This window comes from Babylonia areolata, chromosome 19, assembly GCF_041734735.1.
Source record: "Babylonia areolata isolate BAREFJ2019XMU chromosome 19, ASM4173473v1, whole genome shotgun sequence".
In the NCBI taxonomy this organism is placed as follows: domain Eukaryota; kingdom Metazoa; phylum Mollusca; class Gastropoda; order Neogastropoda; family Buccinidae; genus Babylonia; species Babylonia areolata.
The window spans coordinates 13,752,503-13,777,502 of record NC_134894.1 but is presented as its reverse complement, the minus strand read 5'-3'; the positions used below and the strand labels follow the sequence as shown (position 1 = coordinate 13,777,502).

At 43.1% G+C, this 25,000-nt stretch overlaps 1 protein-coding gene across 1 annotated transcript in view; it reads right to left on the bottom strand.

Annotated features, from left to right (window-relative positions):
• Positions 1-4,394, bottom strand: part of LOC143294072 (asparagine synthetase [glutamine-hydrolyzing]-like) — an 11,229-nt gene extending 6,835 nt beyond the window's left edge. Inside the window, exons 1-3 of the mRNA XM_076605488.1 lie at positions 4,146-4,394; positions 3,208-3,445; positions 2,428-2,604 (exon numbers count right to left, since the gene is read on the bottom strand). Coding sequence (XP_076461603.1) covers positions 2,428-2,604; positions 3,208-3,445; positions 4,146-4,394 — 664 coding nt within the window. The remainder of the gene's footprint in view (positions 1-2,427; positions 2,605-3,207; positions 3,446-4,145) is intronic.
• Positions 4,395-25,000: the final 20,606 nt, after the last annotated feature.

Here is a 25,000-nt window from a genome sequence, read left to right as displayed (position 1 = left end):
AACGCTCTTGTTCATTACCTCTCTCTCTCTCACATCCATTTTCTATCCCAAGTTCCTGGACCTGTTTCAGAGAAGTGGGCCTTGCAGCAGCCAGTCCTCAGCCTTACAAGCAAGCACTTCTGCTAACTGAACCATCAGACCACGAAAAGAAAAAAGAAACAACGTTGCACTCTTGATCATGCCCCTTGCAAGGGTGGTGTTAGAGAAGAGCATGCTAATCTCAGCCACCAGTCCTCTCAGTCAGGTGTGATGAACCCCATGATTACCGCTCTTAGCGGTGGTTGATCCCCGTTAACTGGCTTACCTCCCTTTCTCCGCCACGCGTGGGGCTCAAGGGAGGGGGAGACAACTGGCCTGATGCTGGAAGACGCCATTAATTTTTTTTTTTAATTAGTCTGCACGCTTTGACACCTCTTTGAAACTGAAACTGAAACTGTTGAAGCCAGGTCATAGGAAACTTGCTTCCGCTTCACTCCACACGTTTCCTGATATATGTTTCCTGTGGAGTCTTTTTAACTCTCTCCATACGAACGGCGAAAGAGAAGACGTTAACAGCGTTTCACCCCAATTACTACCATCAAAATATTGCAAGTGGAAGGCTCTCATACTGAAGAGGTGAATGTTGACAAAGAATACCACAATTCTGACGACGGAAGCTAATGGTTGGGTCATTGAGACACCCACTGGACATCCGAGGGGTCTGTGTAGAGGAGAAGAGAGGACTGGCCGTACTGAGTGAGTTAAGCTTTGTAATAACGTACCCCAGGCGTGTTTCTTAACACGCCAGTTCGTCGAGGTTCTCGCGAAACACGCTGAGAAGGTACGCTTCTTTTTCTTTTCTTTTCTTTTTTTTTCTCCACCTCGCGGCACGTGTGACAAGGTTCTCACACTGGTCAAGTTTATGTAAAGTAGGGAAGGTACGTTTTTTTTTTCCACTTCGCGGCAAGTGTGACAAGGTTCTCACACTGGTCAAGTTTATGTAAAGTAGGGAAGGTACGTGTCTTTTTTTTTTCCACTTCGCGGCAAGTGTGACAAGGTTCTCTCTGGTCAAGTTTATGTAAAGTAGGGAAGGTACGTGTCTTTTTTTTTCCACTTCGCGGCAAGTGTGACAAGGTTCTCTCTGGTCAAGTTTATGTAATGTAGGGAAGGTACGTGTCTTTTTTTTCCACTTCGCGGCAAGTGTGGCAAGGTTCTCACACTGGTCAAGTTTATGTAATGTAGGGAAGGTACGTTTTTTTTTTCCACTTCGCGGCAAGTGTGGCAAGGTTCTCACTGGTCAAGTTTATGGGAAGTAGGGAAGGTACGTTTTTTTTTTCTTTTTTTTTCCACTTCGCGGCAAGTGTGGCAAGGTTCTCACTGGTCAAGTTTATGTGAAGTAGGGAAGGTACGTTTTTTTTTTCGTTTTTTTTCCACTTCGCGGCAAGTGTGGCAAGGTTCTCACTGGTCAAGTTTATGTAAAGTAGGGAAGGTACGTTTTTTTTTTCCACTTCGCGGCAAGTGTGACAAGGTTCTCACACTGGTCAAGTTTATGTAATGTAAGGAAGGTACGTGTCTTTTTTTTCCACTTCGCGGCAAGTGTGGCAAGGTTCTCACTGGTCAAGTTTATGTGAAGTAGGGAAGGTACGTTTTTTTTTTCCACTTCGCGGCAAGTGTGGCAAGGTTCTCACACTGGTCAAGTTTATGTAATGTAGGGAAGGTACGTTTCTGTTTTGTTTTTTTTCCCACTTCGCGGCAAGTGTGGCAAGGTTCTCACTGGTCAAGTTTATGTGAAGTAGGGAAGGTACGGTTTTTTTTTGTTTTTTTTTCTACTTCGCGGCAAGTGTGGCAAGGTTCTCACACTGGTCAAGTTTATGTAATGTAAGGAAGGTACGTTTTTTTTTCCACTTCGCGGCAAGTGTGGCAAGGTTCTCACACTGGTCAAGTTTATGTAATGTAAGGAAGGTACGTGTCTTTTTTTCCACTTCGCGGCAAGTGTGGCAAGGTTCTCACAGGTCACGCTCATGTGAAGAGCAGGGAAGGTACGTGTCTTTTTTTTTTTCTACTTCGCGGCAAAAGTGGCATTTTCTCATTTGTCAAGGTTAGGTATAGTAGGCGGCAATATAGGCAATAGCCAGCAGCAGCCTTCACAGCAACTTCGCCGCGAGGTAATAAAGGATAGAATGCCTTTCCCTGCCTCGCGCTCGTTTCTGTGCGCAAGTCCTTCTCGCTCTTGCCAGTCGCTCTCTCGTCACAAGGACGCAAGCGTGTACGCGAATAAGAAACACGTTCTTGACATGTAATTTGCTGAAGCGTGTGTGTGTACGCGAGTGCCTGTGTTTGTGTAAGTGTGTATGTACACGCGCACGAGTGTGTGTGTGTGTGTGTGTGTGTGTGTGTGTGTACACGAGCACGAATGTGTGTGTGTGCGCGCGCGTGCCTGCCACTCACCATCCGCAGACACCAGAGTCTTGTAGAGAGGGAACTGTCCGGGTCTGTTGAAGGAAGTCCTACTGCTGAGGGTGGCCCTGCCCAGATGATCCAGGTCATAGACCTCCACGTGGCCTGGGGGAAAGGGCTCCATGCTGGCCTCCTCGTCACTCTGGGAGTGGGACAGTCCGAACAGACCTGAAGACAGCGGGGAAATGAGGAGAGGGCGGTTTGCGTGTGTGTGTGTGTGTGGGGGGGGGGGGGGGGGGGGGCGGGGGGGGGGGGGGGTCAAACCGAACTTTAGTAACTAACTGTGATAGTTGTATTTAATGCTTGGGTATCAAGATTTGCAGGGGGGCAGGGGGGAGGGGGGGGGGCAGGGGGGGGGGGGCAGGAGGGGGAGGGGAAGGAGGTGGGGGTGGGGGGAGGGCTCAGAGGGCTCCAGTGTGATATGTTGATAATTACGATGATGATGATGATGACGATAGTCAAGGTGGTGATGATGATGATGATAACGATGATAACGTTTAAACTATTATTGCGATGGTGATTATGATGATGATGATGATTTTCGTCACCATTACCCTTTGGTCTAATACCACCACTTAGGGTTTAATGCGGAGGTGGGGGGGGGGGGGGGGGAGGGGGGTGGAGAGGGGTGGGGGTGGGAGGTCGAAGGGGGGAAAAACCCCTCTGCTCATTAGCGCAGTTATCACCTTTGACCTTTTATCATTGTTGTTATGGAGGCCAAAGTTTTACACCTTTTCTATAAAAAAAAACCCCTCTTGTTACTGAACCAACCTTTGGCCTCTGAGCAGACGGCCAGAAAGCCGTGTTCAGTGTGCAGCCTGAAGAGAGGACGGACCCCGAAGGTGTCTCTGCCCAGGATGACCTTGCGGTTGGCTGTGTCCAGGATGCAGAAGGCGAACACGCCGTCCAGCTGAGCGGCCATGGCCTCAGGGCCCAGCTTGTCGTACAGGTGGATCATGGGCTCCACGTCACTGCACGTGCTGACTCCCAGGTCATGGGTACTGGTCAGCTGAAAGGCACATTGCGCTTTTTGTTGTTGTTGTTTTTGCTCACGTCTGTTCTTACATACACTATGTTATAAGCCCGATCAATGTGGGCTGCTTAAGTTGGAATTGCTTAGTGTCCTGTTTCCAGCACACAACTTTCGGTTCGAAAAACACTCGTGTCTGACGGTGGGTTAAACTATAAGGTATGGGTCGTTGTATGTAATCATCACCTCCATTTCATTCCAATGAGAGAGAGAGAGAGAGAGAGAGAGAGAGAGAGAGAGAGAGAGAGAGAGAGAGAGAATCCTGATATGACTCTTTGCGGTCGGCTGGACTAAAAACAACAATGTCTTGTTTACCCCCAACCTCCCGTTCCGCTTGTTTTTGGCAACTGATTAATTACATAGTTTGAACGCATAATGACACATGGAGCTTAAATGTGGGGTTTGAAGAAAAAAGGTTAATAACTAAAAGATGTTTGAACGCGGCCTTGAAACGTGCGCTTGAAACGACTAAAAGGACAGCAACACACACACACACACACACACACACACACACACACACACACACACACACACACGAAAGACCCCCCCCCCCCCAACCCCTAAAACAACAACAACAACAAAAAACACAACAAAAAACAAAACAAAACAAAACAACCAAAAAAAACAACAACACCAAAAACAACAACAACACAAAAACAAAATAAAAACGACGACTCACCAGTTTGTGATTATAGATTTCGCCATTGCATATCAGCCAGATCTCAGGGCGGCTGTACAGCCTCATGGGCTGCATTCCTTGTAGGTCGTCCACGATAGCCAGGCGGTGGAAGCCCAGACAGCAGTTCTGGAAGTGGTTGATGTTCTCAATCCTGAAGGCGTCAGGTCCTCTGTGGCTGATGGTGTGCACGGCATGGCACTGCACTGACACGTCATCGTCACTGCCAAACACGGCCCAGATTCCACACATACTGTCACTGCCTGGAAATCCTGACGGCTCTTGTTGTTGGAGTAGAATTCGGTTGTAGACTGTGATGAACACGGTTATATCAGGGTAATGTTTACACATTCTAAATTCGAATTTTTTGTCGGTACTATGCCTTCTTCTGGAATTCTAAACTAAACCAAAAATTGCTGCTTGAAGTGATAGACATTTTCAGAGTGTCGGCTGGTTGAGAAAAATTATGACTATGTCACGAAAAATAACCGCTTCGTCATTATCATGAAATTTTGCTGTGGCAATGGTAATTTTCACCTCATGATTAGAGGAATTCAGTATGATATTCGGCAGGCCTATTACATTCGATCTCTTATCGTATGGCTGCAACGCATAGACTGGAAGATTTCGATACATGGCAGCTGGTAATCTGATTATTTTTGTTGGTCTTTTTGTAACGATGGGAACATTGACAACAACAACAGTGAAAAAAAAAAAAAAAAAAAAAGCAGCAACAAAACCAACATTAACATCCTTTTTAGCTGAAACGTTTGTCTTTCTGTTAGATGCAAATTGTCAGCTTATAAACCAACAATCTAGAGCACTTAATTCAGTACAATCTACAAAGGCATTTATTAACGCATGTTTCATTGTGCTATTTCAATAATTGATGGTGGGGCATTAAAGAAGCCTATATATGTTATATTAACTCCCTAACCTGTTTCTGAGAATACTCCACGTTATGATGTGTTCCATACCAGAGTGTTTTTTTCTTGTAACATGGATCACACAATGATTGCAACTCTGAGCCACTATGTTCACCAGCATGCTCTTTTCAAACTTCAACCTTCATGTGGGCGGATTCCAGTAATCTCCGTGACGAGTGTGATGCGCATGACGGATGTTCCAAATTCATTTCCGTTCGATAGTCATGCAATACGTTTTCAAGAAATGAAGAAAGTGTGTGATTAGAAAATAAAAGTTTATCCCATCGAGTAATAAAAACCTAATGAAGACGAGATACGAGATCCGATGAACGTTTCGATTGATTGGTTGTTCTTGTCACGTGTGGAAAAATGACCAATCAGTGTGACGCAATCAGCGCTGGTGCTGGATTACAGGTGAGCGTGAGCTGAGAAAGCTGATCGCAGTTTGGTGTCGATTTCTATTTCTGACTGAAACAATGCGTAGAAGCAGAGTGAGAGAAAAGTTGGCAGAGACTGGGATCACGAGGACTGACACAGTGAGCTGCTTCTGGCAACACGCAGTGACCTGAAGGAACAGACTGATGGACATCGATTCATCACACTCCCCAAGTGGTCGCTTCGGTGTTGAGTTCAGTGCTGAACTGTCTCGGTTGCAACAAGGTTATGAAACAGAAGTGGTGGCTAAGTGGTAACGCGTCCGCTTAGAAAGTTAGAGAAAATGACCGAACGGGATTTACTGATATCCTACACGTACACTTGCCACAATGTTCTGCCACTCCGCTGGATGTTGGGAAGTGGTCTGGACGCTAGTTATTTAGATACGACGTTACACCGAAGACCCGTGTGTAGCGTGCACTTAGCGCACGTAAAAGAACCCACGGAAACGAGAAAGTTGTCCCTGACAAAATTTCGTAGTAACATCGACCACTTTAATGTACATGTGTGTGTGTGTGTGTGTGTGTGTGTGTGTGTGTGTGTGAGAGAGAGAGAGAGAGAGAGAGAGAGCCTAGAAAGAGAGAGAGAGTGCGTGTGTGTGTGTGCGCGCCGTGCGCGCGCGATCATGCGTTTGTGTGTGTGTGTGTGTGTGTGTGTGTGTGTGTGTGTGTGTGTGTGTGTGTGTGTGTGTGTGTGTGTAGGTGCATGCATGCGTGCGAGCAAGGTGTGCGCCGCGCGCGCGCGCGCGTGTGTGTCGGTGCGCGTGCGCGCGTGTGTGTGTGCGTGCGTGCGTGTTCAACATTTTTTTACACAAACATTTTACTCAAGTTCTTTACAAATCTCAGGAATAAAACAAAGTCGAAAGGCTGTATCTGTGTGTCTTGACATCCTGCGACTGACGCTGTGGTGTGGTGAAGTGTGAGTCTTCTGTTTGATAGACTGCTTCGCGTTTTGTTTTCCAAGGTCAAAGAAATAATTCTTATTGATTTTAGTGAGGCAACACACACACACACACACACACACACACACACACACACACACACACACACACACACACACACACATTACACATACCCACACACACATTATATATATACAGTGAAAAGAAAAGTCTTACCGCCGATGAAATCCGTCAACACGAACGTACAGAGCAACACACTGTAGGACCCTTTATATGTCAATGCCCCCTGCTTCATGCCAGTGGAAAACAGCACAGCACGCTCCACTCCACACACACTGAACTGAATTGGCCACCACCAGATGCTGGCTTCCATTCACGGCACAAAGACCCATTCAGGCTGCTCCCAGTACTTTTACCTGTTCCACTGAAGCGTGCGGTTAGTTGTCCTATCCCTCCCCCTCAAGCCCTTCTCCTCTCCCACACCTCCCTCATCCTTCTCTCGGCTCCCCCCACAATCACCACCGCCCCTCTACTTTCTCATGATGTAGTCATGTATTCAGAATGGGAGCAGCTGGGACCTCCTCCCCCTCACCCCCACACCCCTCCTGCAGGGTTTCAGTAGTTTTCCATTACGCGCTCACCTTGACTGGAGGAGGCTCGGAATTTTATCGTGGGAACGTGTACCTGTGATGACAGTCATCACATCGAAGCAGACGTTGTGTTTTTTTCGTGTGGCATTACACTTTGTTTGAAAGAGGCAAATTTGTTATATGCGTGGTTGCATGAGGCGCATGGGGCGCTCGAGTGAACATTTATTTTTCTTATACGGATGTTCAGGTGAGAGCTCAGGTAGATGCATGCTCTCTGGCACAACTTGTTTGTCACAGAACTTGTGCGACCGCTCGGCTTACAGCCGCAGAGAACTTTGGCTCTGAGACCCTAGTGCTCAGGTGAGAGTGGGAAAAAAACCAGCTTAGAATATTTCTGGTGTTTATCTTAATACATTATTATAGCGTCGATGGATTAATTTGGACAAGTGTATTTGTATGTGCATTTGATGGTCATTTTACTTTTTGGTCTTAAAAAAAAAACCCACACACACACAAAAACCCTCAATGTTATGTTATCATACTGTTTCTAAACTTGGCAGTCAGATTCCTTTTTGTCAAAGTGTGCGTAATGTCATTGCTTATGTGACAGGGAGAAAAGGATATTGTTTTGCTTACACTTGATTTTACCCAATCTTTATATCATTGTTAGAATGATTTCCACTGAGACTTTCTTCTTAACGCTTAATGTGGTGATAGCCTTGAGATGGCCTTAGTGGTCGGCGAGGCTCTAAGCACCATAATTTATTTGATTTGATTCTTCGTAACGCTGGAATAATGGAATATAAATTTGTAATATGTAATTCTAGCGCTTGCTTGGAATACATATGATTGCATTCGAAAGACAGAAAGAGGCTAAAGGTTAACTACTAGTACGAAGACATAGCTAAGGAATTATGAATTTATAACTAGTAAATTAATGGTGAGGATGATGTGTGGCTGAACCTAGGGAAGTTAGTGAAATTGTACAGGGCACGCACGCGTCCACTCACATGTGACTGACGGGACTTACGGACAAGACGAGACGGAGACAAGCCTAAACACGTACATTATCCAAGGTGAACTGAAAGTATTTTTCATTTTGGTTTAAAGAACTTGTGGGTTGGCGCTGGGCCGAGACCCAGCCGCAACAACAGCAGCAGCAGCAGTAACCGCTGATGGCGCCGCCGTCGAGGGCAGCCAAGCTGTGGAGAAGGCGCTGAGGAGCAGCCTGTGTCCAAGCTGTGAAGGCGCTGAGGAGCAGCCTGTGTCCAAGCTGTGAAGGCGCTGAGGAGCAGCCTGTGTCCAAGCTGTGGAAAAGGCGCTGAGGAGCAGCCTGTGTCCAAGCTGTGGGAAAGGCGCTGAGGAGCAGCCTGTGTCCAAGCTGTGGAAAAGGCGCTGAGGAGCAGCCTGTGTCCTGGACTGAGCTAGGACTGGAGTGAAACGGACTCGTGAAGGACATGAGTATTCCCGTTATGTGTTGTGCAGTGTGTTGTATGTTGTTGCCCTTCAATTGTATCTAGTATGAGTGTGTGAGTGAATGAGTGAATTTTCAAATAGTTTTTTTTTGTTCTATATAAATATTTGCAAAGATATGTCTCCTGTGATTCTTTTTTATGCACGTGAACATGGCTGACTGAGAGGAGTGAGATGTGAAGTTTTGTCAAAATCTAAACCGGCACGAGTGGATGTCTTTACAGTACCATGACTCCGAACCCAAAAGGAGCATAGACACGCCCCCGGCTTAAAGAGAGTTGAATCGTATAAACATATTCATGACACATTACATGGTGTTGGTGGCTCCTCTTAATGAACGCAAGGTCTCTGTGCAATGAAACAAAACAGATTTGGAGGCCTGTAATTGTCCCTGTCATGCCGGTGAGGTAACTTTTCATTTATTTATTCATTTATCTCTTTATCTATCATTATCAGCCTTATTATTATCATCAAGACCTCTCGCTGCCTGAATCAGTTTGTGCGTGGATCCTAAATTTTCTAAGATGCAGACCGCAAGTTGTTAAAGTTGGTGACCTCACCTTCTCCACATGCATTCTCAACATAGGCACCCCACAGGGATGTGTTATATCCCCACTGTTGTACTCACTGTTAACACATGACTGCGCAACTCAAAATGAATGTAACACCATGGTCAAGTTTGCCGACGATACTAGTAACTCTAGAAGGGCTGATTACAAACAGTGATGAGTCAAAATATAGGGAAGAAGTATTGGAACTTGTCAGCTGGTGTGATCAAAACAGCTTTGAACTCAACGTAATCAAAACAAAATTAATTTTAGATTTCAGGAAGACCAGATCTGACCCCTTACCATTTGTCATTAAAGACAAGTAAGTAGAGATCATCAGCGAATTTAAATTTCTCGGACTGATCATTTCCAACGATTTGAAATGAGAGAAAAATATGGAAAAAATGTTAAGAAAGCACAACAGCGCCTGCACTTTATTCGGCGCCTCAAAAAGTTCGGAATTAAAAAAGAAATAGTTGATTTCTATCGAGCAGTCATTGAAAGTGTGCTAACCTTCGCTATTACCGTTTGGTACGGAAACATTTCCAAGGCAGAAACAGCAGCTAACAGAATCGTGATAACTGCCACTAAGATTACCGGGACCGATCTACCTTCTCCATGCGACATATATTATAAGCAGCGACTCAAAAAAGCAAAATCAATCAGCCAGGACGAATCACATCCAGCTTTTGGGATTTATCGTGATGCTCCCCTCTGGTCGACGGAACAGTAGTATAACGACGAAAACCAATCGCTTCGCCGATAGCTTTTCCCCCAAAGCAGTCAATGCCCTGTCTCTCGAACAAATCCAGTATAATACTTAGAATTGTGCAATCAACAACCATCTACTTGACGATTTAGTCATCAGTTCCATCCACATGTAATATGCGGCTTTTCTTCAAACTGTGTGTGTGTGTGTGTGTGTGTGTGTGTGTGTGTGTGTGTGTGTGTGTGTGTGTGTGTGTGTGTGTGTGTGTGTGTGTGTGTGTGTGTGCGTGCGAGTATGCACAAGTTTTTGTATTGATATGCACTTGTATGTATCCTAATTTCTCCTAATATATCATCTGTTTGTGCATGATTTTCGATTTATGTTCGTACCTTGTTATGTACTATTTTCTCCAATATTCCTTGTGACCCCGGTACACTTGGTAATAAAGACATTCTGTTCTATTCTATTATGATAATGATAATTATGAGGGTTTTCTGTGTGCATTCTGATGACCAGGGACTGTAAAGATTATTATCCCCATATAATAACCAAAAAGTCATGATTCACTGAGTGGACTCATGGGCTGTTCATCATGGATGTTAAAGTCCTAACCATAGGCTGATAACAAAAAAGAGAGAATGCTATGATAAAGCAGATCAGTGTTTACATCGATGTCACAAAATGATCTGCAAACATTTGGGGCACACGAAATGGTAATGTGTGTATACACATGTCTCTGTTGCCCCACTTTGCAAGGAGCATAAACCGAATTTGATTATAAAAATTCTTCTATGAATGGCATTCACCCCATGATGGGTGAAAAGCAGTCATGCAAACACAGGAATTGTGTTGTCAAATCACAGTCAGTTGTCGTCTTTTAAAAATTTATTATTTTAACATTTTAAATCGCAAAATGTGCAGAACCATCTCAACATAGGATCAAACTTCTCCATACACATTAAGTGTGCTTTTACGTTAGAAAAAAAGGCAAATTAAAATACAAGAAAATAGTGAAAAGGGATAGAAGGCACTCGGGCTGAGAGACAGCCAGAGAGAGAGGGACGGAGAGAGAGAGAGAGGGAGGAGTATGTGTGTGTTTTGGGCTGAACGGACAATCAAAATTGATTGTCCGTTCAGCCCAAAACACACACATACTCCTCTGTGTGTACGCATCTAGCCATGTTCACTATTTGCATGCATGATGACTGCTCACATTTGGTTTCCTGATCTTGCCCTTTTGGCATTTTCCTTTTGTCACCTCTGCCATTTCAAACGTCGACAAAACGTTGAAAAGATTGAGCAGACAAACTTTTCCTGGTGCAACCAGTTGGAGAAAGCTTTCGAAAACAAAAGAACTACGTTTGACTATTATACGATTTATCATTTTTACAGTACACACGTTGAACTGGTCGCTTCGACTGGATCGTTCGCAGTTACCCATACCCACCCTACTACTTTCAGCTTCAGCACATTATGTGTGGTTTTGAAACTTAAAGGTCGAAGATTTGGCTGCCGCATAATTTTTATGACAGCAGTAAAAGAAGCAATATCTCAGGAACTGATGCACTGACTTGAACAAACCTTGGACTGGACAATAGAGGGCTGTAGAGGAAACATAAGTATCTGAATTAACCGGCGCTTATGGAAAAAAAAAAGTCGGCTCTGTAAAGAAAATAAAAATGATGATGGGTGCCTGACTTTCCCTTACATAATACACGGTACTTATTCAAGCTAAGATAATGTCAAAGCAGAATAGTCTCATTGTTTGATATTCATGAATTATTTTTATTGTCACTTTGACAGCTTGACACACACGGACAGGAAACAGGAAATGTTACCCCAGTCCCATATTGTTAAGCTCCCACAAGTATATGCTCCCCTCCCCATTCCACCCCAAAAAGGGAGATGTATATTTCTCAGGTCTGTGTTCTCCCCATGCAATAATGCAATTTCTGATAGAAGCCAATAGTGGTCAATGGTCAAAACCAGTGAAAACTATAAATAATACCTAAAATGTACTTATGATGCAAAACGATTTTATCATAACGCAAGTTGCACACTACTAGGCAGTGGTCAGCATTGGTCAGTGAACAGTCGAACTTGGTCAAGAAGTCTAAACATTGAGAAAACATCATAAAAAGCCACATTCTGACTTTTCAGTAGTGGCCACTAGTGGTCGGTAGTGGTCAGCAATGATTAGTGATGGTTAACTGCAGTTAAATAATGGGCCAGATCCCGTCAAAATATCATAATACAAAATAAGCGTCACAAAATAACGCAGTTAGACAGTGGTCGTTAGTTGTCAGCAGTTGTAAGTAAGCGGTTCAAACCCTGCCGGTCGTCATCGTGATGCACAAACGTGAAAGAACACTTTCGGTTTGTAGTTAGTTGTCACTATGGGCAAGTAGTGGTCTGTATTGGTCAGAGTAGTCAGTAGAAGTCAATTGATAGCCATGATCAGATCCTGTGAAAAAGTCCTAATACTTTTCAGAAAATGTCACAAACGAATGCAATTCGAACATTGTTAGAAAAAAAAGATCTGAGCACATCACTCCTCATTTGCAACATCTCCACTGGCTCCCTGTCTCACACAGAATAAAGTACAAGATCAGCTCTCTATGTTATAAATGTATTCACAAATCTGCCCCTTCCTATCTCTGCGGCTGCCTTCTTCACCTCTACACTCCATCTCGCTCACTACGATCGGCTTCGGATCCACTCTGTTTACGCATACCCAGATTCAAACCCTCGACTGTTGGCCGCCGTTCTATCTCTGTCTCTGGACCTTGCAATTGGAATGAACTTCCTCTTTCGCTTCGTCAAGTCTCCACACTCAGCTCTTTCAAATCTGGCTTTAAAACCATCCTCTTCCCAAAATAGCCTCCCTTCCCTGCCTCTTCCTTGTCTTCAGTTTCTTCAGTTTTAGAGTTATGCATGCGTGTGAATGACTGGTGCGAAAGCGCTTTGATTTGTCTCTGCACAAGATTCAGCGCTATATAAATACCATTATTATTATTATTATTATCACCAATGGTCATATATCGCTCAAAAACCCGCCAAGACATAATGATATACAGATGTGACAAAACAACGCAATCTGAACGCTTTTGGGTGATGTTCAGCAGTTGTCAGCAATGACCACACAGTATACCTAGTGGATAGAACGTGGTGAAAGCCTGCCAGTAGGCACCGATAAGACACAGACATGTCAAAACGTGTACGGAAAGTATCAGAATTTTACATGAAAGCAGAAACATTAAAATTTTCTGTGCGTAGGGGGTGGGGTGGGGGGAGTGGAGGGACGTTTTTGGACTGAATTTCAAATAATGGGGTGGGGGGTGGAAGGAGAGGAGGGGCGGGGGGTGCGGTGGCGAGTGTGTGTGTGTGGGGGGGGTTGTGTGTGTGTGTGTGTGTGTGTGTGTGTGTGTGTGTGTGTGTGAGAGAGAAAGAGAGATTTGTGGGTACGTGTGCGAATGGGTGTGATTCAGAACCTTTGAAAAATATAAAGGTACAGAAACGGGATCTGAAAGAGTTTTGATTTTAAGAGAGAGAGAGAGAGAGAGAGAGAGAGAGAGAGAGAGAGAGAGAGAGAGAGAGAGAGGAAGATTCGAGTTTCAAACAGAGAAAGTACAAAACTTGAACAGTAAAAGGAAGTTCTGAATAAAAAAAAAAGAAAAACAAAAAGACAAGACAAGAAATCAAAAAGGTAAGCTCAGTTTAGGAGCTCAAAGACAGGCAGGAAGACAAATATGCACGCGCTCAGGCAAACATACATACGCGCGCTCACGCCACGCGCGCGTACACACGCACGCACACACACGCACGCACACACACAAACACACACACATACACACACACACAGGCGGGTGGAAAATCGGCCAGTGGATTTTGTAGAAGGTGAGTGGTCAGTTTTCTTGTTGTTTTTTAACTGATGTTTATGAATGTTCGTTATTGCCACCAATTTGCTATCGAATCAAGCAACCATTCTCTTTCTCAACAAGAAGAGCCAGGATGAGCATATCAGTGATAGAACGCGCGCGTGCGCACACACACACACGCACATACACACACACACCACACACACACTTATCCATATGCAAGTATGCACTAAGGCAAGGACGTGCATACATAAACACACAGATACACAGACACAGACAGACAGACACAGGTTAACAACATCCAGCTTGGATGTTAAAATGCTTCGCTCACTCCTGTCGTTTTGTTGAAAGGTGTGTGTGTGTGTGTGTGTGTGTGTGCGTGTCTGCGCGCGCGCGCACGCGTATGTGTGTGTTACGTGCATTACGCCCCCTGTTGGAGGAGGAAAGGACATTCCCGCTGCTTTTCATCCCTCATCCATATATCCTACTCCTCACAGCAGTAGAATTAGCTCCTTTGTCTGGTTGGGGAGGTAAAATGGCCATTAAGGACAGCGCGTTCTGTTCCTGCTTTCAAAGAGCTGTTCTTATTGTCGGAGTTAAAACAAACGAACGGGCGTGAGAAAAATAATGATTGTTATGTGAATAAATGAGCCAAGGAATGAAAGGGTTCTTGAACGACTTCTCTGAGAGTCAGTCTATTTCCGTCACAAATGGATGGAATGTTCATGCATCAGCAAGCGACATTTCCATCGCTCTGTTGACTGAAAAGAAAAGAAAAGGAAGAAAACAGAAAGAAAGAAACAAAAAAACCAAACAACAAACAAACAAAAAAAACCCTCATCATCTTCCAACATTTAATCACATCTATCCAAAGATGAACTGCTCGAAACGTTACTTGTTTCCCCATCTGTGCACGCTTGTGAATGACTGATGTGTTTACAGACGCTTTGATTTGTCTCTGCACTTGATTCAGAGTTATACAAATACGTTTTCATTATGATTATAACGGTGATGATGATCATGATTATCATCATTTTTGTTATAATCATCTCCTCATCATCTCACCCCCAGGCCGCGGTGTATCTGTCCGTCCTGAGCACGTCATACAAGTGAAAGTCCTGGAGAAGTCTGCGGGACTCGCGGTCGGCCTCAGCGGCTGAGGGGGCCAGGTGGAAATGGAGGTAGCCCTGAGTCAGCTCGTCAGATCCCTCTCCTGACAGCACTACGGTGGTGTCCGTCTTCCCCTTGATGGAACCACTCAGCAGGTACATGGCTGGAGACACAGAGTGGTGGTCTGGTGGCAACGTGTCCGCATAGAAAGCGAAGTGATGGTGCACAAAGGAAATCCTTCCAGCTATTGAGTGTGTTCCTTCCGGAATGTGGGTGTGCGTACAGGTTATCCCTCCGGATAGTGAGTGTGCATAAAAGATATCCTTCCGGATAGTGAGTGTACATACAGGTTATCCTTCCGGATAGTGAGTGTGCATAAAAGATATCCTTCCGGATTGTGAGTGTACATACAGGTTATCCTTCCGGATAGTGAGTGTGCATAAAAGATATCCTTCCGGATAGTGAGTGTGCATAAAAGATATCCTTCCCGATAGTGAGTGTACATACAGGTTATCCTTCCGGATAGTGAGTGTGCAGAAAGGACAGTGACTACACAAATAGTATATCCTTCTTTCTTTAATTTAACGTCTTTTCACTTTGAGTGATATTGGAAGTATATACTTCCAGATAGTGAGTGTACATAAAGGATATCCTTCCGGAATGTGCGTGTGCATAAAGGTTATCCTTTCGGATAGTTTATACCGACTATTCGGTGTGCGTGTTGTATTTGTGTTGTTTGATTTTTTGGGGTGTGTTTTCCGTGCTGGTCTTTCGGGCACCGTGCCAGATTTGGCAGACAGGGAAGTCCCTTGTGTGTAATGTTAGTTATCTACACGGTCTGTTGTCAGTTCGTGTGTGTGTGTGTGTGTGTGTGTGTGTGTGTGTGTGTGTGTGTGTGTGTGTGTGTGTGTGTGTTGTGTGTTGTGTGTGTGTGTGTGTGTGTGTGTGTGTGTGTGTGTGTGTGTGTGTGTGTTGTTCACAGTTTACTTGTTCTACTCTGCTGTCCAGGCATCACAATGACTGTCTGCATTGTCGCCTTGCTGTTCAAGAAAAAGACTGCTGGTTCTCATCAGAGGGTGTGTCCGCACATCTCTGCTTGTCTTTACTGTTAATACACCATGTCCTGTCTCGTTCGTTTGTATTGAAACTATATTCTCGCGGCGGATTGTATTAGTATCGATTTTTTCATAGTTAAAATTATTCTTTAACTGTCAATCAACATGAAAATTCAGATGAGCCGTTCAGGTTTTGCGTGATCATCATCATCATCGTCGTTGTCGTCATCATGATCATCATCATGATCTTGTTGTTGTTGTGGTGGTTATTGTTGTTGCTCCTCTTTTTCGTTTTCGTCCTCTTCTTTCCCTTTACCATATAAAGAGTCATCAAAGCGCTGCACTGAAGACCTGCTGGATTTCTCTGGGTCTGTCGCTTGTGTGTTAAAGCTAGGCCTCAAGGCCTGACTAAGTTACGCTGCTGGTCAGGCATCTGCTTGGCAGATGTGGTGTAGCGTATATGGTTTTGTCCGAACGCAGTGACGCCTCCTTGAGCTACTGATACTGAAACTGAAACTAGGGCGTCTGCGAATGGTTTCTCTGTCCATTTTGCAGTGCTGTCAGTCTGTCTATCGTTATTTTTTGTTCTGTTTTCCCATCCCAACTCGTCCCTCAACAGTCCTTCTGTTGGAGGATTGTTTTCGCAAGGCCTTTGGATCTTGCCACGTAGCCATAGCAACGAAAGTTTCTGTTCCTAAACTGATGTCAGCATAGCTTCATTTAGTCCAGTATGACTTGACTTGACTTGAACGACGTTTGAGGCCCCGTTAAAAGGCCTGTTCATCGTTCTGTAGATATTAACTATATACTTTGCAGCATGCGTGGCTGGCGTATGGGGCAATAGTTATAGTCAAAAACCACCTGATAACAATTTGGTGAGTACAAAGTGGGCAAATCTTTCCAGTGGCAATCGAGTCGATTTTTAAAAGAGTTGATGGAAGGTGCAGTTACAACGCTGTTGGGCAAACTGTTCCAGAGGGAAACAACCCTGTTTGAAAAAAAAAATCCTCTATATTGAGCCAGTGTCGGTTTTTCTGGAGCTTGAGGCTGTGCCCTCGTAGATCTCTTACGCACGCAAGCTCAAATTTTGGCCGTTCGACTTCGTAGCAACCCTGGAGGTACGTATACACCTCTATCATATCTCCTCGGTGGCGTCGATGTTCTAGGCTTGGCAGTATGCTGCTTGATCGTTTGGAACCCTTGTTAATTGTTGATATGATCAACGGGTCTGATGTTCTGCGAAGTGTGTTAGCAAATAAGAAAAAAAAGTCGATCCATCGCAATAGATTTTCGAACAGGACGTCTGGAGTATCAGTTACCAATGTTACCCCCAAGACCAAAAGGGGAATTGACATGACGGAAGTGGAATTGACGTGAGAGAAGTGGAATTGACGTGACAGGTGGAAGGGGGGATGGTGGGGGTGGAGGAGGGGAGGGGGGTAATCGAGTTTACAATCAGACTTTACCCTTCGCGATTTCTCCTCTCTCTTTGTCTAGACTGGGGGCTGAACACTTGTGAATTATTCACAATCAGCCCTTAAGGATTTGTTCGATCTTATCTAATTGCAAAATATATGTACTCAACGAAATAAGCACACGCACCACATACGCAGGGAAGCACTCAGGCTCAAGCTCGCACGAACACACACACACACACACACACACACACACACACGCACGGACGCGCGCGCGCCCGCACACACACACACACGCACACACACACACACGCACACACACACACAAGGGAAGGGGGTGGGGTAGGGAACAGAGTGCAGCAGAAGGGGAGAGAAGGAGGGGGTGAGGAAAAACAACAACCTTGTTGTCTCGCTGTCTCTTTCTGTCTTTCACTGTGTGGGCGTGTGTATGTATGTATGTATGAATGTATGTGTGTATGTATGTGTGCGTCTGTGTGGATTCAAAATTTTAAGAATAGCAAACGTATATCCTTTCCTGAACTGACACGTACAGACAAAAACATATAAACATATTTAGGTACGATTTTGTGAGAGAAAAAAGAAAAGGTGAGAAAAACGTACCTAACATACAAAATCTAAAAGTAACTCTTCAGTATATGCCCCTCACTCCATTTCCATTTGAATCCTCACTCGACGGGCGCAATAGCCGAGTGGTTAAAGCGTTGGACTGTCAATCTGAGGGTCCCGGGTTCGAATCACAGTGACGGCGCCTGGTGGGTAAAGGGTGGAGATTTTTACGATCTCCCAGGTCAACATATGTGCAGACCTGCTAGTGCCTGAACCCCCTTCGTGTGTATATGCAAGCAGAAGATCAAATACGCACGTTAAAGATCCTGTAATCCATGTCAGCGTTCGGTGGGTTATGGAAACAAGAACATACCCAGCATGCACACCCCCGAAAACGGAGTATGGCTGCCTACATGGCGGGATAAAAACGGTCATACACGTAAAAGCCCACTCGTGTGCATACGAGTGAACGCAGAAGAAGAAGAAGAAGAATCCTCACTCTCCCGTTTTACTGTAGAGTCCAACCGAGCAATCCTACTGAGCAGGTCCTATACAACAGTTGGAATAATGTTAATCGCAGGAAGCGGCTGGCAAATTAATTAAACAATTAACGACACGCACAGTCTTTCTACGAGTAATTCAACCTTGTCTAGCAGAGTTTTGCAAGAAGTGGCTTTATTACAAGTGGAATGGCATTATTTTACAACCAGTGTCGCTTGATGGTGCAATCAAATGTTTATGTAATCAATATGTGCTGATATAAAGTAGATGATGGCTTCAGTAATCGACCTGTTTTTAAAAGCCATGGTGGTATCTGCAAACAATGATAATAATATGTAATGCTATTTTCATTAGTTAAAAATAATGTTGATATTTATTTCCAAGCAACAGTGACGGCACATACGTATAACTGAGGAACATCTGTAGCTTCATAGGGTGACCGTGTACAAACTGTACATAAGAAAGAAAAGAAAAGAAAAGAAAAACAGAGAGAGAGAGAGAGAGAGAGAGAGAGAGAGATTCAAAAACTTTATTACTCAAGGATAAAGATTTTAGGCATTGCCTAGTCTTCCAATCTGTCCTTGTGACAACAAAAACAGTAACGATAAGACACAACAATAATAACAATAGTAAATACTACCACTACCACTACTACTACTACTACTACTACTACTACTACTACTAATGATGATGATTATAATACTAATCAACGGACCATCATCATCATAAAAAATATAATGAAGGGAACACTGTCACACACTCACACCCACCCAATCACACACATATGCACACACTCATCCCCAAACACACACCCTTATACATATACATATTTGCACATATACCCACATGCATGCATATGTCTACATGTACATACAGATATGTATGCATACGTATACATAAACATAATTAGGTATCAAATCATATTGTAGTACATTACAAATCATATTGTAGTACAATAGCAGATATTGAAAAAAAAAAGAAAAGGAAAAAAAAAATCAAGAAGTAAAGGGGTTATTAAGACTGTCAAATTAATCGAGAGAGAGAGAGAGAGAGAGAGAGAGAGAGAGAGAGAGAGAGAGAGAGAGAGAGAAACAACTTGAAACTTGATTTTTTTATCTTGTCATTGCCTAATAAAGGTCTTTTGACAAGGGGAGAGCCCGCAGCTGTCTCGTTATCAAGGAACAAAGTAAAGCTGCAGTTTCATGTTGCAGCAGACGTTTTTATAGACATTTCATTTTCCAACCGTCTCTGTCAAAGAAAGGTTAATGGTCATGCTGAGTTCTTCCAAACTATCCCTTTCAGCATTCACGCAAAGCGATTTTCAGTACAGTATCTGACCATGTAACGCTGGCAAAGAGATACTTTTACATATGCAATCCACACGAACGCAGGCAAAAATAATTATATTTTCAAAGGCTGTTAAAGTCACACTTTGACATTTATGGATTCATAGCCAGAGTCAGTTTTAACCTTTGAACTCACGATTTCATGTTCTTTTTGTCAAGGAGTCGTCGCTAAGTTCGGACAAATCCATGTACGCTACACCACATCTGCAAGGCAGATGCCTGTCAACAGCATAAGCCCAACGCACTGGTCAGGTCTTGAGTGCATGCATTTAATATATTTACCTGTCAGAGTGGGTGGATTTATTCTGCAGAATTTTGCCAGAGGACGACACTTTTGTTGCCATGGCTTCTTTTTCAGTGCGTCAAGTGCGTGTTGCACACGAGACCTCGGTTACAAGTCTCATCCGAGCGAGAAGACGCTCAGTTTGATTTTCCAGTCAAACTTGGGAGAAAGGACAAGAGCGGGAATCGAACCCACACCCTCACAGACTCTGTATTGGCAGATCCGTCTTATCAAGTACGCATGCACGCACAAACACACACACACACACAGACACACAGACACAGACACACAAACACACACGCACACTCTCTCTCTCTCTCTCTCTCTCTCTCTCTCTCTCTCTGCACCCACTCACTCACTCTCAGACACAGAGGTAAATTAACATTCCTCTGACAGAAACTGTTTCCCGATAAACCATGCATAATTTTAATCCCAGAACGATCATTTGGCAAAATCGTAGGCTCTGTTGCGGTACAGAATGTCACTCTCAGAATGGAGGGGTGGCATTCTGTACAGGGTGACATTCTATACTTGGGTGACATTTTGTCCTGGTAGACATTCTGCACCGGGGTGATAATCTGTGCCGGGGTAATATTTGGCGCTGGGTGATATTCTGTAAAGTGTTACATTCTGTGGATGGGTGACATTCTTTACCTGAGTGACATTCTCTATTGAGGTGACATTCTGTATCTAGGTGACGTTTTGTACCGGGGTAACATTCTGTACCTGGGTGACATTCTGCATCGGGATGACACTCTGTACCGGGATGACATTCTGTATCTGGGTCACGTTTTGTACCGGGGTGACATTCATTACCTGGGTGATATTCTTTACCTAATACCCGGGTGACATTCTTGACCTGGGTGACAATTTCCACCAGGGTGACATTTTGTACCTGAATGACGTTTTGTACCGGGGTGACATTCTGCACCGCAACAGGCTCACCTCTCGCTGCGCAGTGAGTTGAAACAGCCGCAAGGAAGGGAACAGAAAACCAGCGCACAAACTAACACCCACGAGTTTTATGCTGCATGAAACTGGGAACACAATTTGTCCAAGGGTAGGACGGAGAGACGGAGAGGGGGGGGGGGGGGAGGGGGGTTTGGGGGGGGGGGGGGTGTGTAAAAAGAAATGGAAGCAAAGCACACTAAACTGATTTCCCTGAAAAAACCAAAAAACCAAAAACCAAACCAAAAACAAAAAGAAAATCAACAACAAAAAAACAAACAAACAAAAAACAACAAGACAGAGCGGTCCCAGGATATGGTAAAAGACATTCACGTGTTATTGTCCCTCGAGCGATTTCTCCAGGAAACAATTGCGACGCAGAAAATCTGTGTTTGCCTTTGCCCATATTATTTACTCTATGATCTTCGTCTACACATTTCACAGAACTTCGTTGATTCTGGAAAGAAGCTTTTGCCCCTGCGGCTCGCAAAGAGACAACGTTTTAAAAGAGTTTTTTATTCTTTTTTTTCACACAAATTTTGAAAGCGCATGGTTGAAGGCCGTCGATAAACGCTATACCTATTTAAGATAGAAATGCCAATCGTTCCCATAGCCTTTTACGGCCATCGGGGCAGTGATGCAGTGATTTCATATCCAACTTTGTACAGGGCTCAATATAGAAAGAAAGAGTTCAGCCCTGTCCTTCCGTCGTTTCAACCTTCCCTAAACACTGTCAGGTACCCTTTCACACCAGGGTAGAGTGAGGAAAGTCCGATGAAAGTGCCTTTCTCAAGGACACAACACCATGCTGAAACGGGGGCCTCGAACCCCGATCACTGGTGAACACTGGATCAGGTGCCAGTTGCACTGCTTGGTTCTAACTTTTTGACATTTACACGTGACTAAATGCCTACGTTGACCGAACTACGCAATTGGTCAGTTCCATACTACACACAGTTAGCAGCGGGTTACGACCATACTTGACTCCTCCGTCCGAGCAATGCAGCTGGCTCCTGGAGACCAACGCCTAACCGGTTCTGCTGCGGCGCCCCATTTCAAAGCATATGACAAACAGGAGGGTTTGAATCTGCTTTCCACCCCGACAGCTTTTGGTCTGTGTCCGGGCGAACCCGTGATGAAAACGTTTGGGGTGGTATGTGAATTTAACAGTGGAGCTTGTTTCTTGAAAAAGGGTACTTAACTTCTGGACTCTCTATGAAGAGAGAGAGAGAGAGAGAGAGAGAGAGAGAGAGAGAGAGACAGAGACAGAAAGAGACAGAGAGAGAGAGACAGAGAGAGAGAGATACGGATACGGATGTTTTATTCAATATAGGCCATGGCCCCTCATGAAGGGGTGGTGTAAACAAACATTACAGAGGTAATATATTCAGATATGTAACATAACACAGTTGTAACCTGAAAATGAGAAAAACAGTCATTGTCTGCATTTAGTCTTATTCACACAAAATAACAAAAAAGCGGAAAACTAGCACACACTCAACTGCATATTGTATTTCTAATCTTTAAGGCTTTATACAAGTAAATTCCTGGCTGTTTATTAACGTGTTCCTTAGTGGATGACATAAGCAAATACAGTCTGAACAAGGAGGGATGCCTATGAAATTGAGAGAGAGAGAGAGAGAGAGAGAGAGAGAGAGAGAGAGAGAGAGAGAGAGAGAGAGAGGAATGGGGAATGCGAATGCGAATGGTTTATTCACCAGCCCATGGACCCTCATGAAGGGGTGAGTGAACAAATACCATTACAAAATATTGAAGTACAAAATCACATTTCAACAAAATAATACTTGAAATGAGAAACTATTGTTCATGACATACTACGAAGTTACAATTTCAGTCAAAGTTTTGAATGCTTCGTACAAGCAACATGATAGATTACGCACGTCACGTTGTCTGGTGGATGACATCAGAAAACTTAATTCAAAGGCACGTGGATATTAGCAGTACTTCGAAGGAACATATTTCAATGTAATATCACTAAGGGTTGGGCAGTATAAGACAAAATGGAATTAATCTTCCTTGAATGTTTTACATAATAGACAAATTAAATCTCTTTCATCATATTCCCTGTATTGAAAATAATGTGCAGCCAAATCAGATATACCCAACCTAATTTTTGTCGTTAAAAATCTTACATTTTTATCTGTATTGAGCATCAATACTGTTTTATATTATGTGTATTGCAAAAGCTTCTATACATGTTAAATCTTTCATACCATGAATATGGTCATGCCATTTCTGCTGTCGAGAATCAGCCGGACGCTGCCAAAAACATGAATAAATCCACTTATATTACCAAACGTCACCAAAACCATGCTTACAAAAACAGAAACAAGAGAGGCAAGGCCTTCAAGACTCACTTGTGATATGCACTTACTACAACAATCAAAACACACAAAAAAATCGATTGCAAAACAACAGTCATGTGCACCTTTCAATATAGAAATATAGACCACACAAAGTTATGTTGGATTTCACATTGTTTTTTTCGTTATGTATTTTTTTTTTTTTTCAAAATTAAAGTCACAAAGGAAAACAAAATTATTTCTAACTCACACTTGCTTTTGTTTAAATGAAAGAAGAAATGCACCTAAGTGTGACCAACATACACAGACACACACAAGATAGGTAATAAAGTTAAGTTACATGTATAAAAATATAAGATGTAACTGAACTTTTTGTTAAACTATTACGTAATGCATTATAAGCTTAATCATAGAGAAAACAATTAATACAATGTGAAACAAGAGAGGCAAGGCCTTCAAGACTCATTTGTGATACACTTTAAAAAAAAAAAAAATCTGATCGTTAAAATGTGTTCTGTATTTGTTATTATAAAGCTTCGGGTTGAAAGAAAAAGAAAAAAAGAAAAAAAAAAAAAAGTCCTAACAGCAGATTCGAACCCCGTGTGTTCGGGTGAGAGGAAACTGTCTTACCCATTACACTATCGTGGCTCCTTAACTGACGTTCAAAAATATAATATTTAAACATGCTTTATTAAAGGGCGATAAATCGATTGCAGTATTCGCAGTGAGACCGCTGTTTAAATCGTATTATTCTGGTGTATCTTGGGCATTCAAAAAATCTTTAAGGGCAATTAAAAATTCTTTTTAGGTCCGCGGTAAAGGAGACGTGGCTATCGCCGCAATCATACTGCAACATTTAGCCGTTTTCTCTGGATCTAGATAGATGTACAAGGTTGGTTACACCGGGTTGACACGGTGGATTCAATTTCTCTTTTATGTTCATTCTAGTTTTATAGTTTTAAAGTTGATATGAAAATTTAGTATTTTATTAAACTAATAACATGTAGAGCCAAGTACAAGTACTTCTAAACGTCGTATGAAGTGAAAAGGACTTCATTTTGAGAAAAGTCAAAGACTGGAAATTTTTACGTTTCATCAATTCAAGGGTAGTAACTCTCATGGTTTATCATTTCAAACTGTGAATTCCGACTGATTCTGTGGATATTTTTATGGCAGTTTGAGGCATAATCCAGTAAGTGATGAGGCGTTCACAAATCTTTCTCTGAATAAATATTTAACTGTCTCCTTCTCCAACTTTCCATCACATGTTATCGTGTATTGTCCATTGAATATAGGATTGAACGGGCAGGTCAACAACTTGAAATAAAATGGCGTCGTTCGCGTTCGCGAAGAATATGAGCACGCGCTTTGAATGTGTATAAATATGTGTACACAATTGATTTTTGCCCAGGGCTCACCCAATAGATCTATAAAGTCCACTCGTCGTATTGATTTTAGTATTTTCCGAAAAAGACCACTTGGGCGAATGAACACAGTGAAAGCCCTGTACACTGAGAGTAAAACACACAAGCTTTTTATGTATTGAGTATAATTTAAAAATGTAATGTTTAAGATGGGAAAGATCAGTTTAAAGCAAATTAAGACCCTAGCATTAATTACAGATTAATTTCCCTTTTTTACTATCTGCACCAAAACGTTTGCAAAATAAATATAACTTCCATGCTTATCAAAGAAGTTGTTGTTTGAACCAAAAAATGATAATAATAACTGCTCTTGTTGTTGTGTCAGAATATCAGATCAAAGTGTCAAGTTTAGAGACCCCCCCAAAAAAAAACAACAACAAAAAACAAAAACCCAACAACATTAACAACAAACAAAAAACAAAACA